The sequence below is a fragment of the Phaenicophaeus curvirostris genome, chromosome 24 (assembly GCF_032191515.1).
Source record: "Phaenicophaeus curvirostris isolate KB17595 chromosome 24, BPBGC_Pcur_1.0, whole genome shotgun sequence".
In the NCBI taxonomy this organism is placed as follows: Eukaryota; Metazoa; Chordata; class Aves; order Cuculiformes; family Cuculidae; genus Phaenicophaeus; species Phaenicophaeus curvirostris.
Window position 1 is genome coordinate 4,930,853 of NC_091415.1, and position 20,579 is coordinate 4,951,431.

Consider the following 20,579-nt stretch of genomic DNA (forward strand, 5'->3'; position numbering starts at 1 on the left):
TACAAGAAGGCCCCTCACCACAAGAAGGATGTTGAGGCTCTGGAGCGAGTCCAGAGAAGAGCAACGAAGCTGGTGAAGGGTCTGGAGAACAGGCCTGATGAGGAACGGCTGAGAGAGCTGGGGGTGTTTAGCCTGGAGAAGAGGAGGCTGAGGGGAGACCTCATTGCTCTCTGCAACTCCCTGAAAGGAGGTTGTGGAGAGGAGGGAGCTGGGCTCTTCTCCCAAGTGACAGGGGACAGGACGAGAGGGAATGGCCTCAAGCTCCACCTGGGAGGTTCAGGCTGGACATCAGGAAAAAATTTTTCATGGAAAGGGTGATTGGTCCCTGTCCGAGGCTGCCCAGGGAGGGGGTTGAGTCCCCTTCCCTGGAAGGGTTTAAGGGACAGGTGGATGAGGTGCTGAGGGACATGGTTTAGTGATTGATGGGAATGGTTGGACTCAATGATCCGATGGGTCTTTTCCAACCTGGTTATTCTATGATTCTATGAAAACAAGCTCAGAGTTGTCTCTGAGCACTGGACACAAAGGAAACATGTTTATTTTCTGTTCGGTGTATGGCAGTGCCTCTTCTGTGCAATAGACCCATGTTGTCCTCGCCTACCACGGCCCCTTCCCCAACAGAACTGGTTGGTGTTCACTTGCTGTTAAAAAGTGATTTTCTTTTTCACTTGCTCTGCTCCAATCTTGGTGGGGATGTCCGTGGGAGGAGGAGCATCGTGGACCTCCACAGCGGGCATTTCCTTTCTTTTTGACTTATGAATCAGCGCCGTTCACTTGGAAGGATGATTGACCAAAGCTGCATTCTTTGTGCTAAGAAAACTTAAAATGCTGGAAGTTCCCAGGCCCCGATAAACCTGGCTGCCCAAGTTGGGAAGCGGATCCCTGTGCTCTTGCGCTCCCGTGTTGCAGGGCTGTGCGGCAGCTGATTTATGTGCCAAGTAGAGTGTGTGGAGGTTTTCTCAACCGCGTGGAAGCCGCCTCCCTGAATCCCTGAACCCCCCGTTCCAGGATGTGCTCAGGTATAACATACTCTGGTTAGCACAACACCCATAAGCTTGATGAGAATTGAACTTGGGGGCAAGAAAAATAAACTACACCGACACAATCAAGTTGTGTAACACGAGGTTTCCTATTCCCTGTGGGTCGGTCACTGGAATCGCGGCATCTTTCTCCAGCCAGGCGTGCTGTGGATATTTACAGCTCCTTAATTGGGCGCTGCTGACCTGCGTCTGCACGCGTGGTTGAGCAAGAGCTGTGTTCATGGAATGACGAGTGACTTACAGGTTGGCTTCTACACGGGAGCGTTTGCTGTAGCACCTCTTGCTCACCAGGATATTTATAGAACTTGGCCAATCCCAGCTTTATGTCCTGACGGGGCTGTTCCTGCAGCTGGGGCTCAGTTAGAGCGGGGTGTTTGTGTGTGTGTGAGATTAAACTGCTGCAGCCCCTTGTCCGTCTGTCCTATAGAGCAGCAGCCCCTGCTGTGGCTCTTTGAAGCGGGTGAGGGCCAGCGCTGTGATGTGTTGTGGCAGTTGCCTGGAAGCAGGCACGAGGAGTCTTCCCCAAACCCTTGAATGCACTTTTCCCAGTCATTCCCAGTTATTGGGGATCCTGGCTGTGATCCTGCCCGCGTTAGGGGCACCTTTGGGGATAGAATAGAATCATTAAGACTGGAAAAGTCCTCTAAGCTCATCCAGCCCCACCGTGCCAGCTAAACCAAGTCCCCAAGCGTGGTTTTTTAACTTCTCCAAGGATGGAGACTCCCCAACTGCCCTGGGCAGCCTCTGCCAGGGCTTCACCATGCTGTCAGCAAAGAAATTGTTCTGAATATCCAATCTAAACCTCCCCTGGTGCAGCTTGAGGCTCTGGGCAGACTTGAGGGCTGTGGGGCTGGCTGGGCAAGACACAGCTTAGTCACTTCCTTTGGAAAGCGTCAGAGATGCACCAGGCTCTGGTGTGGGAGCCCCACCTGAGCCTCCTCGAGCTGGAGCAAAACGTTGAGGTGCTCTCTGCTCACCAGGAACAGACTTCTCACCGCCTGGGTTTGGGTTGGAACTGGCCGGCACAGCAGGGAACCATCTGAGAAGATCCGAGAAGGAGGTCAGACGGGCTGTGGGATATTAAACCGGACCGAGCAAAACCTGGGGCATGAGCAGCCCTTGGGATGATTGCTCTCGCAGCTCCTCCTCGCCGCAGTCACCTGGATGAACATGGAGAACCTCAGCCTGCTCTGCTGGGGAGAAATCTCCGCTGCTTCCTTGTCCTTCCCGTGGATGGAACGCCCCGGCGTCCTTCGTCACGAGCCTGGAGCTCTCCTCCATCAGCTGGGAAGAGGAATGTCCCCGCTCGTCTGACGAGGTGCTGTGGCTTGTTCTCCAGATTCCCCGGCTCGACGAGTCCTTACTCATCCGCTTGTTCAGCGCAGAGATTTCACGAGACCCCCCTCCGAGCCCCACGAGGATATTTCTTGGCCGGTGCCCGGTGGAAGCAGGAGAAGAGGAGCTGGAGGTGGGTGCTCAGCTCCTCGCGCAGAGTCCAGAGGCACCTGCACAAGACCAAGGCGTGTCGGAAACCTGATGCCTCACGTCCGCCAATGTGGAGGCGGAGGGAGGAGGGCCCAAAGACATGTCCCTTCACGCTCCCAACAGCTGAGAACGGAGAAGGAACCTCACTAGAGTCTTCTTCGCCAGCGCCGGAGGCCTCGCTGTCCCAGTCTCACCCTAGGAGCCCTCCTGTACTCCGGTACTCTGGGGGGGTGGCAATCCCGCACCCGCCGGGCGATGAACATCGCAAGGAGAAGAGGGTTTTACAGACAGGAGGTGAACAAAACCCTCTGGGAGCTGCCCAGGAGATACACGTCCCTCCATCCCGTGGGCTCCGGAGCCTACGGTTCGGTGTGGTGAGTGGGCAAGCGGGGGGTGTCGAAAGCATCGCGTTGGGAGGGATGAGGAGGTGCCTCCCAGCTCCCCTCCATTAGAAAAGGCCATTTGCATGTGGGATGAAGGCGGTTGGCATCCCGCGGTGGGTTGGAGACTTGGTCGCTTGAAGAAACCGAGATGTTTCTTCCTGTGGTTGCCCTGGGAGGGCAGAGAGGGGAAAGTTCCCCACCGGAGCTCGTCTGGAGGCAGCGGATCGAGGACCAGGTAGGCAGCTCAGGGGGTTCCCTTCTGCGCTGGGGGTCAGGCAGCTCTCCTGCTTGCAGCGAGGGAGGATTTCTGTGCGGCAGCAAAGAGGGGGAAATACCTGGCTGGCTGAAAATGATTTATATTTGATGGCAGAGGGGGTGCAGTGTCCTGGGTTGGTGACACCGGGCTGCTTGGGGAACGGAGGTGGATCATACAACCCCACCTTGATACTGCGTCCAGCCTGAAATCATAAAAGAGACAGAAATCATTGTAGCTGCGGATCAGGAGCAGCCTGGGCTTCCTTTAGAGGTTCCTCAGATGGACAGAGCTGCCTCCAGTGAGGGCCAGCAGCAATCAGATCCAACTCTTATTTACCCTGGAGAACCAGAGGGGCTGGGAGACTTCTTGAAAGGCTAAATATGAAGCAGCGCATTGAGAGGAGCTGAAGGGAGCCCGTGTTTCATAACAAGCTGAGCTAAAAAAAAGCAAAACAAACCAAGAAGGTGTGTCCTGTTCTGTAGGTGTTGGGCAAAGTCTGCACCGGCTGTCGCGGCAAAGACCCAGGGTCTGAGCTCTGTCCTTGTCCCCTGGCTGCAAAGAGGCCCCCAGTGTTGTCATTCCCTACTTTATACCAATGAAAAGCATCTCAGAAGCTTAAAATCATGGAATGATGGAATAACTAATTTGGAAAAGACCTCCAGGACCATCCAGTTCAATCATTCCTATCAACCACTCAAGCAGGTCCCTGAGCACCTTATCCTCCTGTCTTTTAAGTACCTCCAGGGAATGGTTTGGGTTGGAAAGGACCTTAAAGCCCATCCAGTTCCACCTCCCTGTCGTGGGCAGGGACACCTCCCGCTGGATCACGGGCCTCAAAGCCTCAAAAAGCCTTAAAGAAGTCCTGTAAAATCTGGTGTGACCAAGGTCAATGGTTTTTATATCTGTACAATGTTTTCTGGGTTTTAGCATAAAGGAAAGCAGGAAGATTAAAAGAAAATGAAGACAGGACAAACGAAAAAAAGGGGAAGGGAAACCATTCCAAAGCTTCCTTGTCCACCGTAAGACAACCAAACAACAAGACAAGTCTTTTGCTGGTCCCGGGGAAGCTCTGAAGGTCCTGGGAGGGAGGGTTGGGGGTTAGAGCAGCTCTGGGGCCAGGACGGTGTTTCCATTGCATGGACAATGCTGGGCAGAGAGAGTCTGGTGCCCATTCCTGTATCAGAGCAGAAACGAGAGCGTGTGCAGTTAGGATTTGCTGTCCTCTGCTGGGAATTGCCGGGAAGCTTTCCCGTCGCAGCGTTCTTGGGAGCTGCCTTGAGCAGCTGGGAAACTCAGCCAAACCAGCAAAGCCCTGTTCCTTCCCTCATTAATTCTTCCAGAATCCGTAGCAATTTGGCTTCCAGCTTTCCTGGTTGAACGATTTAATGAAATCACTCTCAAAGGAAGCGGCTGCTCTCGTCATGAACCACTTGGAGCATCTGGAAGGGACCTCAGTGGCCAAGAGCAGGTATCGGGGAGGTTGAGGAGAGGTGTCGGTAGCCAAGGACGCTGGAGGACACACCACAACTAATCGCTTGTGGCTAATGATAAGAGAAAGGCTTCCAAGATCTCCAGCAAGGAACTGATAACCTCTCCTCAGCGCTGAAGCGAAGGGAAAGCCACGCGGAGCAGGATCATCCCACCTCTCCTGCCATAACCAGCCCCAAGCCAGCAAAATGCACCACATGATTGTGTTCTTAGAGGTGGAATTTCCCAGTAGAGTCATGAAGTCTTGCCTCTGAGTGATGGCCCTGGAGGTCACGGTAACGTTGCTTTACAGCTTTATGGTACCTGCCCCTCCCCATCCCAGATCCTGCATGAGCCTCGAGGAAGGAACAGCAGCTGGAGCCTGGAGTTCGGGGACTGGTGGCAGAGAATCACGCATCACTTCTGAGAAGGAAGCAGGAGAAAAGTGTCTGCGCGAGGCTGGGAAATGCGTGCAAAGCGCTCATGGTGTTCACATGGGCTCGGTTAGGCTCTGCAGATAAGAGCCGTGGGGCTGGACGTGTTGATTTATAGTTATAGAATCATCAAATCATGGAATGGTTTGGGTTGGAAGGGACCTCAAAGTTCATCCAGTCCCACCCCTGCCACGGGCAGGGACACCTCCCACTGGATCAGGGGCTCCAAGCCCCATCCAGCCTGGCCTTGGACACCTCCAGGGATGGGGCAGCCACCCCTGCTCTGGGCAACCTGGGCCAGGACCTCTCCACCCTCACAGGAGAATGTTTCTCCTTAAGATCTCATCTCAATCTCCCCTCTTGCAGCTCAAAACGGTTCCCCAAGTCCTACCCCTGCCCTCTCTGATCCAGAGCCCCTCCCCAGCTTGCCTGGAGCCCCTTTGAGCATCGGAAGATGCTCCAAGGTCTCCCTGGGGCCTTCTCTTCCGATAAGGATTTACAAAAGATGGGAACTGCTCTGGAAACCCACAGCAGGGTTTGGCAGGGATTTGCCTCTTGGAGGGGTGAAGGAGAGGCGGAGGCACCGCTGTGTGACGGGGGCACTGAGAACCCCAGGAAAACCCCTCCAAGAATCCTGAATCGTGTCTCTCTCTGCCTGAGGACCCCCATGCCCGCTTCTTATCAAAGAACCTCTAAAAGCAGAGACAGCATCGCGACATCACCCCATCCAACCACAAACAGCAAATGTGACCAGAGGGAATGTCGTTTCTCATCTCCAGCGGCAGCTGCGATACCAGCTTTTCACCAGCTTTATCACAATCTCTTGTGATAAATTTTTAGCTGCGTGTGTTTTTACACGAGAGAAGCATCCAAAATCCCAAATGCAGAAGAATGAACTCCAGCAGCCTGCATTTCCTTTTGTGTGACACCCACTTTCTTTGCTCCAAAACACAGAGAAGACGACTGAGGTACCTTAAAAGACAACAACCACCACACGGATGGCAGAGCAGGAGTTGCTGTATTCCCGCCTTTCCCTGTGCTGGGGATGGAGAAGGCAGAATCACAACCAATCCTGACCTTTAAATATTTGTTTCTCATAGAATTCCCTGAGTAAGAAGGGACCTGCGAGGATCATCGAGTCCCCCATCGAGTTGGACAGCCCCAACTTTCACACTGCGTGGCTGAGGTGGTTTTTGTGGAATATTGTCCAGCTTGGCGCTGTGACTGCGTCCCTGGGAGGTGTTCCAGTGCTCCACCACCCTCTGGGGGAAGAACCTCTTCCTAATGGCCAGCCAACCCCTCCCCAGCACATCATCCTGCCACTCTGTCAGGTCCAGAGGGAAGATCTCAGCTCCTCCTCCTCCCCACGTGAGGAAGGTGCAGAGCACCATGAGGTCTCCCCTCAGCCTCCTCTTCTCCAGGCTGAGCAGCTCCGGTGACTTCAGCTGCTCCTCACACTCTTCCCCTCTAAACCCTTCACCAACTCTGTGCCCTCCTCTGGATGCTCTCCACTAGCTTTTGATCTTTTTTATCCTGTAGCATCCAAAACTGCCCCCATTGCTCAAGGTGGGGCTGCCCCAGCGAGGAGCAGAGAGGGACGATCCCCTCCCTGGCCTGGCTGGTGATGGCATGATGGATGCACCCAGGTCGTGTGGGTCCTCTTCACTGCTGGGGCTCTGCTGGCTTGTGTTTGAAGGATGTTGAGGCTCTGGAGCGAGTCCAGAGAAGAGCAACGAAGCTGGTGAGGGGGCTGGAGAACAGGCCTGATGAGGAACGGCTGAGAGAGCTGGGGGTGTTTAGCCTGGAGAAGAGGAGGCTGAGGGGAGACCTCATTGCTCTCTGCAACTCCCTGAAAGGAGGTTGTGGAGAGGAGGGAGCTGGGCTCTTCTCCCAAGGGACAGGGGACAGGACGAGAGGGAATGGCCTCAAGCTCCGCCAGGGGAGGTTCAGACTAGATATCAGAAAGAAATTTTTCATGGAAAGGGTCATTGGTCCCTGGCAGAGGCTGCCCAGGGAGGGGGTTGAGTCACCTTCCCTGGAGGGGTTTAAGGGACGGGTGGACGAGGTGCTGAGGGACATGGTTTAATGATGGATGGGAATGGTTGGACTCTTCCAATCTGGTTATTCTATGATTCTATGATTCCCTCTTTTCACAGCTCTGTTAGCTCGTTCCCTCATGAAAATGAGCCATTAAAAATTTGGTTGATATCCCACCAAGTCCTCCAAAGGACTCGATGATCTGTTGGGTCTCTTCCAACCTGGTTATTCTATGATTCTATGAAAGAGCATGGGCTGTGGGCTGCTGCCCAGAGCTGTAGAGGGTAAAATCTGTGTGCACAGGAACGATCACAGGGCGTTCTGCTGTTCTCCTGCGAACTCCAGAATTAGCTCTTCCTGAAGAGAAGACCCTGGGTACTGCAGGGTTCGGTAAAGCATACTGCCAACGTTAGAGCTGTATTTTCTTTGTCCGCTGCAGTTCAGCCATAGACAAGAAGACAGGGGAGAAAGTGGCCATCAAGAAGCTGTGCCGCCCGTTCCAGTCGGAGATCTTTGCCAAGAGAGCATACCGAGAGCTGATGCTGTTGAAGCACATGCAGCACGAGAACGTAAGTGCTCCTTTCGATCCATCCCTGCTGAAACAAGGGGGATTTTCTTGCCTCCTGGGAGCAAATCCTTCCTGGTGGCGTCACCTTTCTTGTAATTGAGAGGTCACGGCGTTTGGCACGTGCCGTCTCGGGGTTTGACTGGTACCTGCCCGCTGCGCCCAGTTGGCACCAGGCTGAAGCAGATGTGTAATGGGTGCTCCCTTGGATTAGTAAGAGGAAAAGCAGCTGCCCAGCATAGTGAGGAGTCCTTGGATTCCTCGGATGGAGTTCTCAGTGCTCACCCACATGCACATGCCGATGCAGAGCTGCTCCCCGAGCGCCACGTGTGTAGCAAACATTTTCCAGGTTTAAACTTGGACTTCTCTTCTCCATCAGGTCATCGGGCTGCTTGATGTCTTCACCTCCGCCCCCTCCTACCAGGGATTCCAGGACTTGTAAGTGTGGAGTTTGCGTTTGCTTTGTCTAACCTCAGCCTTGGTCTAAGACAGTTGGGACTCAGCTGCTGGGTGATAGATCAGTTTGAGGTGCAGCCCAACGGGTTGAGTTGAAACGGGGCTGAACTAAAGCCAGTCACCCCCAAATAACAGGGAGAATCAAAAGCACAAACTAATTCTCACAGCTTAAACACTCAGAATACAGAAACAGATCTCATGCTGGGTTGGAATGGTCTACACATACTGTATGTAACGTATAGGGGTTTAAGGGACGGGTGGACGAGGTGCTGAGGGACATGGTTTAGTGTTCGATAGGAATGGTTGGACTCGATGATCCGGTGGGTCTCTTCCAACCTGGTGATTCTATGATTCTATGATTCTATATATAATATACATAATGAAGAGGCATTCCATCTCTTAGCGTATCCCTCGTAGTGTGATCCACGCAAACACACTGTCTGCGTAGCTACTGAGCTACGAGGACACTCTTGGAATAGGAGAAGTACCATTCATCAGGTCCTGGGGTAATTAACCCGGGCATTTTAAAGATCTGGCTTGCTTTTCATCTTGATTCTGGCTGGGGTTCCTCTGGCCCAGCTCTCGGTGTTGATGGTCAGGTTGGACAAGTGGTTTTCCCTTGCCCATCCTCGGGTGCGAGCGGCGTGCACCTGGGTTTGGGGTTTTGGCTGACGGCCGCGTGGTTTGTAGCCGCAGGAAAAGCGTGTGAAGGTTCCTGCTGGAAGACCATCAACTAATTAGCAGTTTCAGCAGGTAGGGCAAAGAGTGAAGGAAGTTGGATGCTGTCTTCCAAGGCAGGGCTGGAGAGCACCGCAAAGATTAGGGGGTGTTTAGCCTGGAGAAGAGGAGGCTGAGGGGAGACCTCATTGCTCTCTGCAACTCCCTGAAAGGAGGTTGTGGAGAGGAGGGAGCTGGGCTCTTCTCCCAAGGGACAGGGGACAGGACGAGAGGGAATGGCCTCAAGCTCCACCAGGGGAGGTTCAGGCTGGACATTAGGAAAATTTTTCACAGAAAGGGTCATTGGTCCCTGGCAGAGGCTGCCCAGGGAGGGGGTTGAGTCCCCTTCCCTGGAGGGGTTTAAGGGACAGGTGGACGAGGTGCTGAGGGACATGGTTTAGTGATTGATGGGAATGGTTGGACTCGATGATCTGCTGGGTCTCTTCCAACCTGGCTATTCTATGATTCTATGAAAGAAATTTGTGAGCCGACACAGCAGTTCTACAAGAGTATTTAGAGCTTCACAAGAGGTTTCAGCTCCCCAGTGGTGCAAGGTCACCCAGAACTGAACATCACTCGAGGTCTAAAGTAAATTAATGTGGTTACAGCTTGTAAGATCCTTGTTCTTACTTGGTGTCAGAGATCTGAGTTGAGTTTTCAGAGCAGGTTGGAATCCCGGCACCCCTTCATGCTGCGCTAGTTGGCCAGGGACGTTGTCCCAGCAACACGGCCAAAGAACCCCACGTGAGGACAAGGCTAGCCTGGTTCCCTGTGTTTTTCTTCTAGACTCAGGGCCTTGTCTTCCTGCCTTTTAGCTACCTGGTGATGCCGTACATGCGGACAGATTTACAAAAGATCATGGGACATGAATTCAGCGATGAAAAGATCCAGTACCTGGTCTACCAAATGCTGAAAGGGCTGAAGGTAGGTGGGTCTGGAGGGGGTTAATGACTCGCTGTTCCTCCTCCACACGTCACCTCTGGGCTGATGGTAACAAAACCCCTCTCAACATCGCATAAGAAGATTTGGGGGTTTCAGGGCATCCCCTGAGACGAGATAATTGCTGTTGAACTTCTCTTGTTCCAGCAAACTGACTATTTGGTGCCATCGGTTGATTTGGGATCAAAGCACCAGCAGTCATAGACCTTGTGGTGGGTTTTCCGTGATGGTTGTGTCACTCTGATACACAAAATGCTGGCAAATTACACTCTCTAAGACTCGTTTTGGAGTTTTAGAAGGCAAACATCCTTTATCAGGCCTGAGCAACGTGGAGGAGTGATCAACATCAACTCTGGCTTGCCCAAAGCCTTAGCAAATCTCCATGGAAGAGGCTGGCAGCGACGGGAGTTTCTGCTGGATTCCAGACGGAGGCTTTTGGGGAGGAAGATGGAGAGAATGATTTTCTATTCAATAGAATAAGGAAGGAATGTGCTGCAGCAGTTGGCTTGGAGAAAGCAGAGATGTGGAGACCGTGTCTTACTGCTGCCCCTGAACATCCTTAGCTGGGGCTGCCAGGCATTAACGAGATTCCTTTAATGACACCGCTCCTCACATCACTGCTCTCTCGAGTTTAAATAAAGCGAGGAATTGCCCCATTTCTCCTCTGCACCTCTTTAGAGGGGCACTAGAATTGCAAACACAGAAATCCAGGGCAGGGATTTCCTTCCAAGCCGCTGCCCCGGGGCTGGGGGTCCCACAGCAAGAGCAGAGTTGGGTTCTCAGCGAGTTCTTGGTTGTAGCTCTTGTTTCTCTGCTGGAGAACAGAAAGCTTTGTCCACTGGTGGTCACGTTGTGGCTTCTCTTTCTATTGCAGTACATTCATTCCGCCGGCATCATCCACAGGGTAAGTGCATGGGAGCCCTCTCTCTCATTTTTGTCTGTTTAGCAGAAGCGCAGCTTGGGTGTAAAGTTAATAAATTCTTACATATTTTTTCACTAACGGCCTCCTCTGCTCTACGGTCTCTTTGGTGTCCTCTTTCTTTTCCTTTCTTCACCCAACACAAGGTTGGGTTTTCTCATTTGTGCAGCATTTTGAGGAAATGCTCTATTTTCTGTTGAGCAGAGAAGTGTTTTAAGGTGCTTTCTGAATGAAAAAATATAATTATATATATGAAAAATAGAATTTTTTTCTGTTTCAGAAAAAAGCTGAGCAATATGGCAGGGGTGGTATCTTTGCTCTGTTGATACTGGACTTGGGGTTTTGTGGGACCCCATTGAGGGCGAGTGGAGGGTTGGCTGAGGCTCCTGTTTTGAGTTGCAACGCTTAGGGAAGGGTGGCTGGAAAGCTGTCTGGAGGCAAAGGCCCTTGGGGTGCTGGTTGGCAGTGGCTGAACACGAGCCAGCAGCGGCCCAGGTGGCCAAGGAGGCCACCAGCATCCTGGCTTGGATCAGCCATGGGGTGGCCAGCAGGAGCAGGGAAGGGATCGACCCCTGGACTCAGTGCTGGGGAGGCCGCACCTTGAATCCTGGGTTCAGTTTTGGGCTCCTCACTCGAAGAAGGACATTGAGGGGCTGGAGCGTGTCTGGAGAAGGGAACAGACCCGGGAAGGAGCTGGAGAACAGGGGTTGTGGGAGCAGCTGAGGGACCTGGGGGTGTTTAGCCTGGAGAAGAGGAGGCTGAGGGGAGACCTCATCACTCTGCAGCTCCAGAAAGGAGGTTGGAGCCAGGCAGGTGCTGGGCTCTTCTCCCAAGTGACAAGTGAAAGGACAAGGAGAAACGGCCTCAAGTTGCACCAGGGGAGGTTTAGATTGGATATTAGGAAAAGTTTCTTCTCTGACAGAGAGGTGAAGCCCTGGCAGAGGCTGCCCAGGGTGGTGGTGGAGCCTTCATCCCTGGGGGGGTTCAAAAACTGTGTGACCGTGGCACTTGGGGACACGGTTTAGCAGGTGGGGTTGGGCTGGTGGTTGGACTGGATGAGCTTAGAGGGCTTTTCCAACCTTAATGATTCCACGATATCCTTATTATTCTGCTCTTGTCTGCCGCAGGACCTGAAGCCGGGCAACCTGGCCGTGAACGAGGACTGTCAGCTAAAGGTAGGTGGAAAAGCATCATTTTGTAGCATGTAGCATCTCAGACCCTGGAGGAGCTGCTCGGCCAGCAGGAACCTGGCACTGTCGTGTTTCCTCTTGCCTTCTGAGGGGTTTCGTTACCTGGTGGTTGCAGACAGTGAGAAATACTCACCTGCTGATGTAAGTTGCTGAATCAGGGCCCAAGACTTGGCATGAACATCCTGTCGCCGTAATTCCTGCGGCACAGCAGCTCGTAATGACTTCCTAAATAAATTCAATACTGCTGAGTAATCCTTGCGTTAGGTGAACGATCCCTGAAGGATAACTGGAACCAGCCACTGTTACCCTCTGGTTCTCATTGCCTTGGTTGTTGTGATTCCAGAGGAAGCTCTTTGTCGTGTTGCTCTGAAGGGTTTGCTGGCAGCTCATGGTGCTCTAGCTCGGTGCTCTGCCCTAGCTCGTGTTTCCTGCAATATAGAGATTTCTGTAGTGTACGTAGGTTTTCAGCCTAGAGAAGAGAAGGCTCCAGGGAGACCTTGGAGCAGCTTCAAGTGCTCAAAGGAGCTCCAGGAGAGCTGGGAAGGGGCTCTGGATCAGGGAAGGCAGGGATGGGATGAGGGGGATGGTTTTCAGCTGCAAGAAGGGAGATGGAGAGGAGATCTTGGGAAGAAATGTTCTCCTGTGAGGGTGGGGAGGCCCTGGAACAGGTTGCCCAGAGCAGTGGTGGCTGCCCCATCCCTGGAGGGGTTCAAGGCCAGGTTGGATGGGGCTTGGAGCCCCTGATGCAGTGGGAGGTGTCCCTGCCCATGGCAGGGGTGGAATTGGATGGGCTTTGAGGTCCCTTCCAACCCAAACCGTTCCATGATTCTATGATATTACAGAGGATGGTTCCATTGCTTGTAAAGGTTGGGTCAAACCATGTTTGTCTCCAGTTCTGAGGGAGATGCCATCCCTGACAGCTGCAGGGTGTTTTTATAGGAAAGAGTGAGTCGTGCTGTACCGGGAATGTGCCTTCACCACCAGGTTATAGAAGAACTCAAGTAAATAAAGCTCATAGTGTTGAAACTTAAGCTTCCAGAAAGGGAGTGACCTTCCAGGTAGCACAAAGCGCCGATCCTTTCTGCAGGGTCTTCGCACAACAACAGGTTTTGCAGCCAGCTTGCAATTTGCCGTGGAATTAAGACAAACCTGTTAGATCTTGGAACTGTTCCGTGGGTGGTGGAGCCGGAGCTTTGTTATTATCTGGTTGGATCTGCTTTGTTTCCTCTTAGAAGTAGATTCTCACTTGCCTGTAGGATTTCTCTTTTCTTTCCTGCCCTTTTTTTTTCTTCCTTTGGTGAACTGCAGATCTTGGATTTTGGCTTGGCCAGACACGCTGATGCTGAGATGACGGGCTACGTGGTTACGCGCTGGTACCGAGCCCCAGAAGTCATCCTCAACTGGATGCATTACAACCAGACAGGTGAGCCGCGTTGCTTCAGCGGGGTGACCGTCTGGTGACGAACCCGGGGATCCTGCTCTCACGCCCGGCTCAACCCCCACGTCATCATCCAGATGGTTTTCTTCTTTATCACCTTTGTCCCCTGGAGCAGGGCGAGTCCCGAAGCTGCTGCACGACTCCCAGAGCCAGCGCTTGCGGGAAATGATGAAAGCAGGGATTTTAAAAGCATAGAAAGAACAAGGGGTGGTGGAAAATGGGAATGAAATTTAAATCAGTGCCTGCCACAGACTGAAAAAGCAGGTGACAGCCCCAGCAGTCACCGCTGCCTTTTTACTGTCCTGTTTTATAATTGTGTTTTTCACCTTTTTTCTCTCTGAACAGTGGACATCTGGTCTATCGGCTGCATCATGGCAGAAATGCTGACCGGGAAAACGTTGTTTAAAGGAAAAGACTGTATCCTTTCAAGCTGAACCTTGTCCTTTGGGCGGGTGGAATAATTCTTGGGTGTGCAAAAGGGCTTTTATGAATGGGGTTACTGAGAAAAATAGAATCGTAGAACAGTTTGGGTTCTTAAAGATCATCCAGTTCCACCCCTGCCATGGACAGGGACACCTCCCACTGGATCAGGGGCTCCAAGCCCCATCCAACCTGGCCTTGAACCCCTCCAGGAATGGGGCAGCCACCACCGCTCCGGGCAACCTGTGCTAGTGTCTCAGCACTCTCATGGTGAAGAAATTCCTCCTTATGTCTAGTCTAAATCTGCCCCTCTCCAGTTTATCCCCATTGCCCCTCGTCCTATCACCACAAGCCTTTGTGAACAGCCCCTCCCCAGGTTTCTGGTAACCCCTTCAGGTACTGGAAGGTCACTTGCGTTAGTCTGGTTTACCAAGAGATAATCGCAGGGACCAGGCTTTTTGGTGAGGTAAATGGAGAGAAGATAGGAGGGGGTGAAGCCAAATACGCCTCTGTGCTGGCTACCTGTGATCTATATTAGCAGTCTAACTTTGCGTGGCTGTAGCTCCGTCCCCAAACCACAGCTCCACCCCCAAACCCTTGTGTATCCCCCAAGGCCACGGGCACACGCCCTGGCGGAGCTGTGCCACAAACTCATCTATTGATGGAAACGGCATCCCAGGAGAAAAGCCTTGGAGCATTTTTGGGCAGTCCAATGAAGCTCTGCTGGTGCAGCTCTGTTGGGTTCATATCATAACCCACTCGTGGCTCCTGTGGGTCCTCAGGCTCTCCCGCAGGCTGAGCTGTTGGGGAGTGTCCAGGGTTCCCTCCCAATCTGGTGATCCTTAACACAGCCTGGCAGACCTCGATCAACTGACTCAGATCCTGAAAGTAACGGGGCATCCAGGAGAAGACTTCGTGGAGAAGCTGGAGGACAAAGCGGTAAGAAAATTCCCCACGGATTCATAGAATCATAGAATAACCAGGTTGGAAAAGACCCACTGGATCATCGATTCCAACCATTCCCATCAATCACTAAACCATGTTCCTCAGCACCTCGTCCACCCGTCCCTTAAACCCCTCCAGGGAAGGTGACTCAACCCCCTCCCTGGGCAGCCTCTGCCACTGCCCAATGACCCTTTCTGGGAAAAACAAACCAATTTAAAATCCATCTTCACGTTACCACTTAACTTTCAGCTGGGCTTGAAGTTAATTTTCTGAGCATTGGAATTTATTGGCAGAGATGTGGTGAGGAGAGGTTGACTTGGCCACATTTTTGAGCTGCGGGAGGTGCTGCTTCTGCAGCAGAGGAGGAGGACAGAAGTCTTTCCTCCTTGACAAAGAAGGCTTTTCTCTTTCTCTCATCTGATGGGTTCAGCATTGTGTTAGGGACTGGTGTGGATTGCAGAGACTGGGAGTCAGGGCTCCTGGGTAAGGTGCCTGGTGCCCCAGAGAACCACCGACCTCCTCTCTTCTCTGGTTTGGCCCTTAATGCGTGACTATTTCTGTATCTCAATTGATAAAAACAATTCCTTGCAAACAGGTCACTGAAATATGATGTCTGGGATGGTTGGACTCGATGATCCGGTGGGTCTCTTCCAACCTGGTTATTCTATGATTCTATGATTTTCTCTCCTCTTTGTGTGCCTTTGCTCACCTGAGCCACCAGACCCCAGACCTGCATTTCACAGCCCCCCTCGCGCTTGTCCACGTGCAGTAAAAGTCTCTGCTTTATTTTCTCTTTTAGGCCAAGAGTTACATCAAGTCCCTTCCTAAAATCCCCAAGAAGGACTTGTCCGTGCTCTTCCCCAAAGCCAATCCTCTGGGTAAGTCGCCTCCAGCATTTCTCGGGAGCTTTCACAGCGGGGCAGGAGGAAGGCTGGACTCCTCTTTCTCATAATTCCTTGCTACTTCCCCTCCTTGCAGGTTGTGCCCTGCCCCTCCCCAGGGCAAATACAAGTGAGCTAAAAGAAAAAATATTCTTTATTGGTAATACAGAATCGCAGAATCATCAAGGTTGGAAAAGACCTCTAAGCTCATCCAGTCCAACTGTCAAATGGTGATGTTCTGCTGTTCTTGGCCATTTACTACTTCTTTTTTTTTTATTGATTATGAAATGACACAGCCTGTAGCAGACGATATTTAAGGAAGAGATAAACCTCTGACTCTCCGATCAAGCCAGAAGAGAGCAGGTGCTCGATACAACAGGGCATCTAGGTTGTGGGATGCAAATTATGGGATTAGGAGAGCTGCACTTGGTATGAGTGTTGGGGTGGATTTTGGCTGATATCGCCTTCCTTGCTTGTAGCCAAGCAGGTGATGTTATAATCAACAGCATTTAGATAAAAAAAACAGCTCTTCTTTCTACAAGGCCAGGCGGAGAGAGTTGGGGTTGTTCAGCCTGGAGAAGAGAAGGCTGAGGGGAGACCTTAAAACAGCTTCCAGTGCTCAAAGAGGCTCCAGGAAAGCTGGGGAGGGACTTTTTACCAAGTCCTGTTGTGAAAGGACAAAGAGTAATGATTTTAAACTCAGGGAAGGGTAGATTTAAACTGGATATAAGGAAGAAATGTTTTGCTGTGAGGGTGGGGAGGCCCCGGCCCAGGTTGCCCAGAGCAGTGGTGGTTACTCCATCCCTGGAGGGGTTCAAGGCCAGGTTGGATGGGGCTTGGAGCACCTTGATCCAGTGTGAGGTGTCCCTGCTCCTGCTTGGAGATTGGTCTGGATGACCTGTAAAGGTCCCTTCCAGCCTAAAGCATCCTGTGATTCTTTGTTCATTATTATTCCCCAGCCCCACATTAAGGCATCGCGGGTCCTGATAAAATGCTAAGAGCACCCCACAGCCCATGCCAGCAATTTATTTATGTATTTTTTAGAGTACAGCTTTGATCCTAACTGTTTATTGAACATCTGGGCCTGTTGATTCTTAACAGGAGGCTGAGATGGACAATTTTCAGGGTAGAAATCAATCTCTTACAAGGAGCTCTTTTCCCAAGTAGATTAGAGGTGAGAGAGAGCAAAACTCTTCAAAAAGCTAAAAGGAGGAAAGCAGTCGTCTGTTACCCCTGCTCCCCCTTGGTTTTCACACTCTCGTCGGTATCTGTTTCCTTCCTGCCTCTTCACCAGGGATGTAGAGATTTCTGTAGAGATTACTCACTTCAGGTCTACTTTGAGTCGTGGGGGTCAGAGTGAAAGTAAATGATTAAATCTGAAAAATAACTTGAAGTAGATGAAAAACAGCAAGTTACTGGCTCGCTGTTCATGTTTTTTTGCAGTCCCATCAGTGCAGCAAGGACTAATTTATTATTTCTCTGCAATTTACACCTCTGCTTCTGGCAGTAAGAGCTCCCCAAGGCTGCGCTTGGGTGGCTTCAGCATCCCCGTTGCCTGGAGCTCCACAGTCTTGGCCAAGCTGAGGAATCTCTTGTTTTCTGGAGATGTAGGACTGGAAACACTCGTCCCATCACTTGCAGCATTCATGTGCAGGAGGCCAGCTCTCCATCCCACCTTTCTTAGCCCTGTTCCTATTTTCTCTTGCAGCAGTGGACCTGCTCGACAAGATGCTGCAGCTGGATGTGGAGAAGCGCATCACGGCCACGGAGGCGTTGGCTCATCGCTATTTTGAGCAGTTCCGAGACATCGAGGAGGAGACGGAAGCGCAACAGTCCTATGACGATTCTCTGGAACACGAAAAGCTCTCACTAGATGAGTGGAGAAGTAAGAAGTTTCTCTTCTTTGAAGCTTCTAGCATGGGGCTGTCCTGCCTCTCCTTCTCGGGCACATCTCCCTTTCCTTGCTTTTGCTTTTATGCATTCAGCAAAGATCCCTCCATCTCTCTAGGGCCTCTTTTTACCTCTTTACTCTGTCTTTTCCAGCTTGTACCTGCCCTACCCTCTCCCCTCAACACTTCCTCCCTGCACACTAACCCTGAAACTTTCATTTGTGTCCTCGAAAATCCCACATTCATGGTTATTTCATTCTGTTTTCCAAGAGCATATTTACAAGGAGATCTTGTCCTTCAGTCCCATTGCACGGAAGGACTCAAAGAAGCGAAGTGGGATGTCTTTATAGTGACCGGTGTGGCCGTGGCTGGGATTCTCTTCTCCTGGGTGACCGATGGGATTGACTTCGTGCTGCCTCGCTGGTGGCCACCGTTTGCCCTGTGGGACTTCTCTATGTGCTGACACGAGGATGACACCGTGCTTGGACTTCGTTCTACTCAAGGGGAAAGCACCCCGAACCGTTTTCGACACAAAGGATAAATATATTCTCATTGAAACTTTAAGCTGGAGAATTTCACCTGTGCTTTTGGGGTTTTTATTCCGTATTCATCCTCTTGAGAGAGCAAGGGTTTCATTGCTCTTTTCTCCTTCGTCTTTCCAAGCAGGAGTTTTGGTACGTTAATTGTGAAAAGAAAAAGGTAAAATTGCTGGGGAAGTGTGTCTAAGCAAAATAATCAGAAATTGAGAAATTCAGGACAAGACTTTATCCAGCCTAACTCTGAGGGCGTCCCCCTCCCTGAGCAGTCGAAGAGCATCCAGCAAAGTGAGATGCTGAGATGGTGTTGGCTTCAGGACAGCCTGGGAATCTGCTCAGAGCAGCTCCAGGCTCTCGCTATACAAAAACTCCCTTCCAGGGTGCTTCCCCATCTGGACAGCCTCATTCTCCTCTTTTTTTCCTCCGCATATTTCGTTTCCTGATTTTTGATCAGCGCTGCCTCCTCTGTGCTGCTGGATGCAAACAGCTCCTGGGCTGCATCCAGAGCAGTGGGAGCAGCGGGGAGGGAAGGGATTCTGCCCCTCTGCTCTGCTCTGATGAGACCAAACCTGGAGCCCTGTGTCCAGCTCTGGAGTTCTCAGCACAAGGACATGGAGCTGTTGGAGCAGGACCAGAGCAGGCCACAGAGATGATCCAAGGGCTGGAGAACCTCCTATATGAGGACAGGATGAGAGAGCTGGGGTTGTTCAGCCTGGAGAAGAAAAGACTGCAGGGAGACCTTCGAGCAGCTTCCAGTGCTGAAAGGGGCTCCCAGAAAGCTGGGGAGGGCTTTAAGGTTCCTTCCAACCCAAGCCATCCTATGATTCTACGCATTCAAGGCTGCTTTCCCACACTGGTCGACTGGGTATCTGAAGGAGCTGGGTTATTATCAAACAGTCCTGCTGTCTCTTCTTTCTGCTCAGCCTGGTTTCCTCATCCATCCTCTCCTCACCACGCTTATCTCACGCTCTGCACCCTCTCCCTGGGCTCTCCCTGCTCCAGGCTGCCTTTATCTCGTGGCAGCATCACTCTTTCCTCACACAGCCCAGCAATGTCCCCCCTTATATTCTCATTCCTTCTGCCCTGGACCATCCATTAAACCTTCAACTCTCTTTACTGGCTGCTCATTCCTCGGTATGAAAAGACATTTAAACTGATCGGTTAGAAAACAGTCAGTTGTCAGTCCTAACTAACTAAAAAAGTTAATATATTGTGGAGGAAAAAGCAGAAAAGTATGTTGCAATAGTGTAGCATTAGCAGAAAGAGACACACAATAATTAACTCGGTGAAGACAGAGAATAAATTCAAATATCTTAGTTTCTTGGTGTCAGATTAGCTCCTTTGGTCGGCATCATTATAAATAGCATCTAAGATAATCTTATTAAATAGATTATCTGGCAAAACCCACTACAGGCTAGAAAACATCCTTGTGAGTAAGAGCTTCACGGATTCCTGTTACTACATTTTCATGGACGTTTCACATTTGTTATTTGCCTATGCAAATGTTAATTCATTCACTTATTTAGTGAATTACTCTTGGCAGCAACAAAACTTGCCTCCTCTGAGATGCTGGGAGTGTTGACAAGATGGGACTGGAAGGAAGTTAGAGAGGTGGGTGTTGGTCTCTTCTCCCACGTGACAGGTGATAGGATGAGAGAGAATGGGCTCAAGCTGCACCAGGACAGGTTCAGATGGGATATTAGGAAAAAAATTCTTCACAGGAAAGGTTCTTGGGCCCTGGCAGAGGCTGCTCAGGGAGGTGGTGGAGTCTCCATCCCTGGAGAGGTTTAAAAGATGGGTAGATGAAGTGCTTAGGGATATGATTTGTAGTGGACACGTATGGTTGGGCTTGATGATCTCCAAGGTCTTTTCCAACCTGGTGATTCTATGACATGAGAAGAGTACAACACACAAATAGAGGGAGGTTGTTTTATGAACCCAGACCAACCATCTGGGTTCTCCCTCCAGGGAAAGTTTGTTCCATCTTTTGGTTCTACAACATGATAAACAGTTCATTCAACCTTTAAAGTACATTTTGGTCTTTAAAGTCATTTGATGTACTGGAGGTACTGAGATCACGTCAAGCCTGGCAATTTTCAGCACGTGCCTCAGGTCTCATTTGGAGAAAAGGAGGCTTGAGGGCAACCTCATTGCTCTCTGCAGCTTCCTAAGGAGGGGACGTGGAGAGGAAGGCGCTGAGCTCTTCTCCCTGGGATCCAGTGATAGGACAGGAGGGAATGGTTCAAAAGGGCATCAAGGGAGTTTTAGACTGGATTGCATTACCAAGAGGGTGGTCAAACCCTCAAACAGGCTTCCTAGAGAGGTGGTTGATGCCCTGAGCCTGTCGCTGTTCAAGAGCCATTTGGATCACATCCTTAATAACCAGCTTTAATTTTGGGTCAGCCCTGAAGGGTTCAAGCAATTGGCCCAGGTGATCATTGTAGGATCCTTCCCACTGAAACAGTCTGGTCTATGCTGTTGTCTTTCGTGCTGTGCCATGAAGAGGACAGCGTGGGTTGTTTCTACAGCGAGTACGTCCCAAGAATTGACTCCAGTACGTGAGTATTCGCTATAAATGTTTT

The 20,579-nt window shown here is 51.2% G+C and overlaps 1 protein-coding gene across 1 annotated transcript; it reads left to right on the top strand.

The window, feature by feature from the left end:
- Window positions 1-1,788: 1,788 nt before the first annotated feature.
- On the top strand, window positions 1,789-19,292 carry MAPK13 (mitogen-activated protein kinase 13). The gene is made up of 12 exons (XM_069875799.1): window positions 1,789-2,899; window positions 7,542-7,671; window positions 8,047-8,105; window positions 9,656-9,764; window positions 10,654-10,683; window positions 11,826-11,873; window positions 13,197-13,311; window positions 13,672-13,743; window positions 14,606-14,685; window positions 15,491-15,569; window positions 17,281-17,457; window positions 17,732-19,292. The coding sequence occupies exons 1-12, from the start codon at window positions 2,781-2,783 to the stop codon at window positions 17,809-17,811; spliced, it is 1,098 nt and encodes a 365-aa protein (XP_069731900.1). The 5' UTR covers window positions 1,789-2,780; the 3' UTR covers window positions 17,812-19,292.
- The last annotated feature ends 1,287 nt before the right edge of the window (window positions 19,293-20,579 follow it).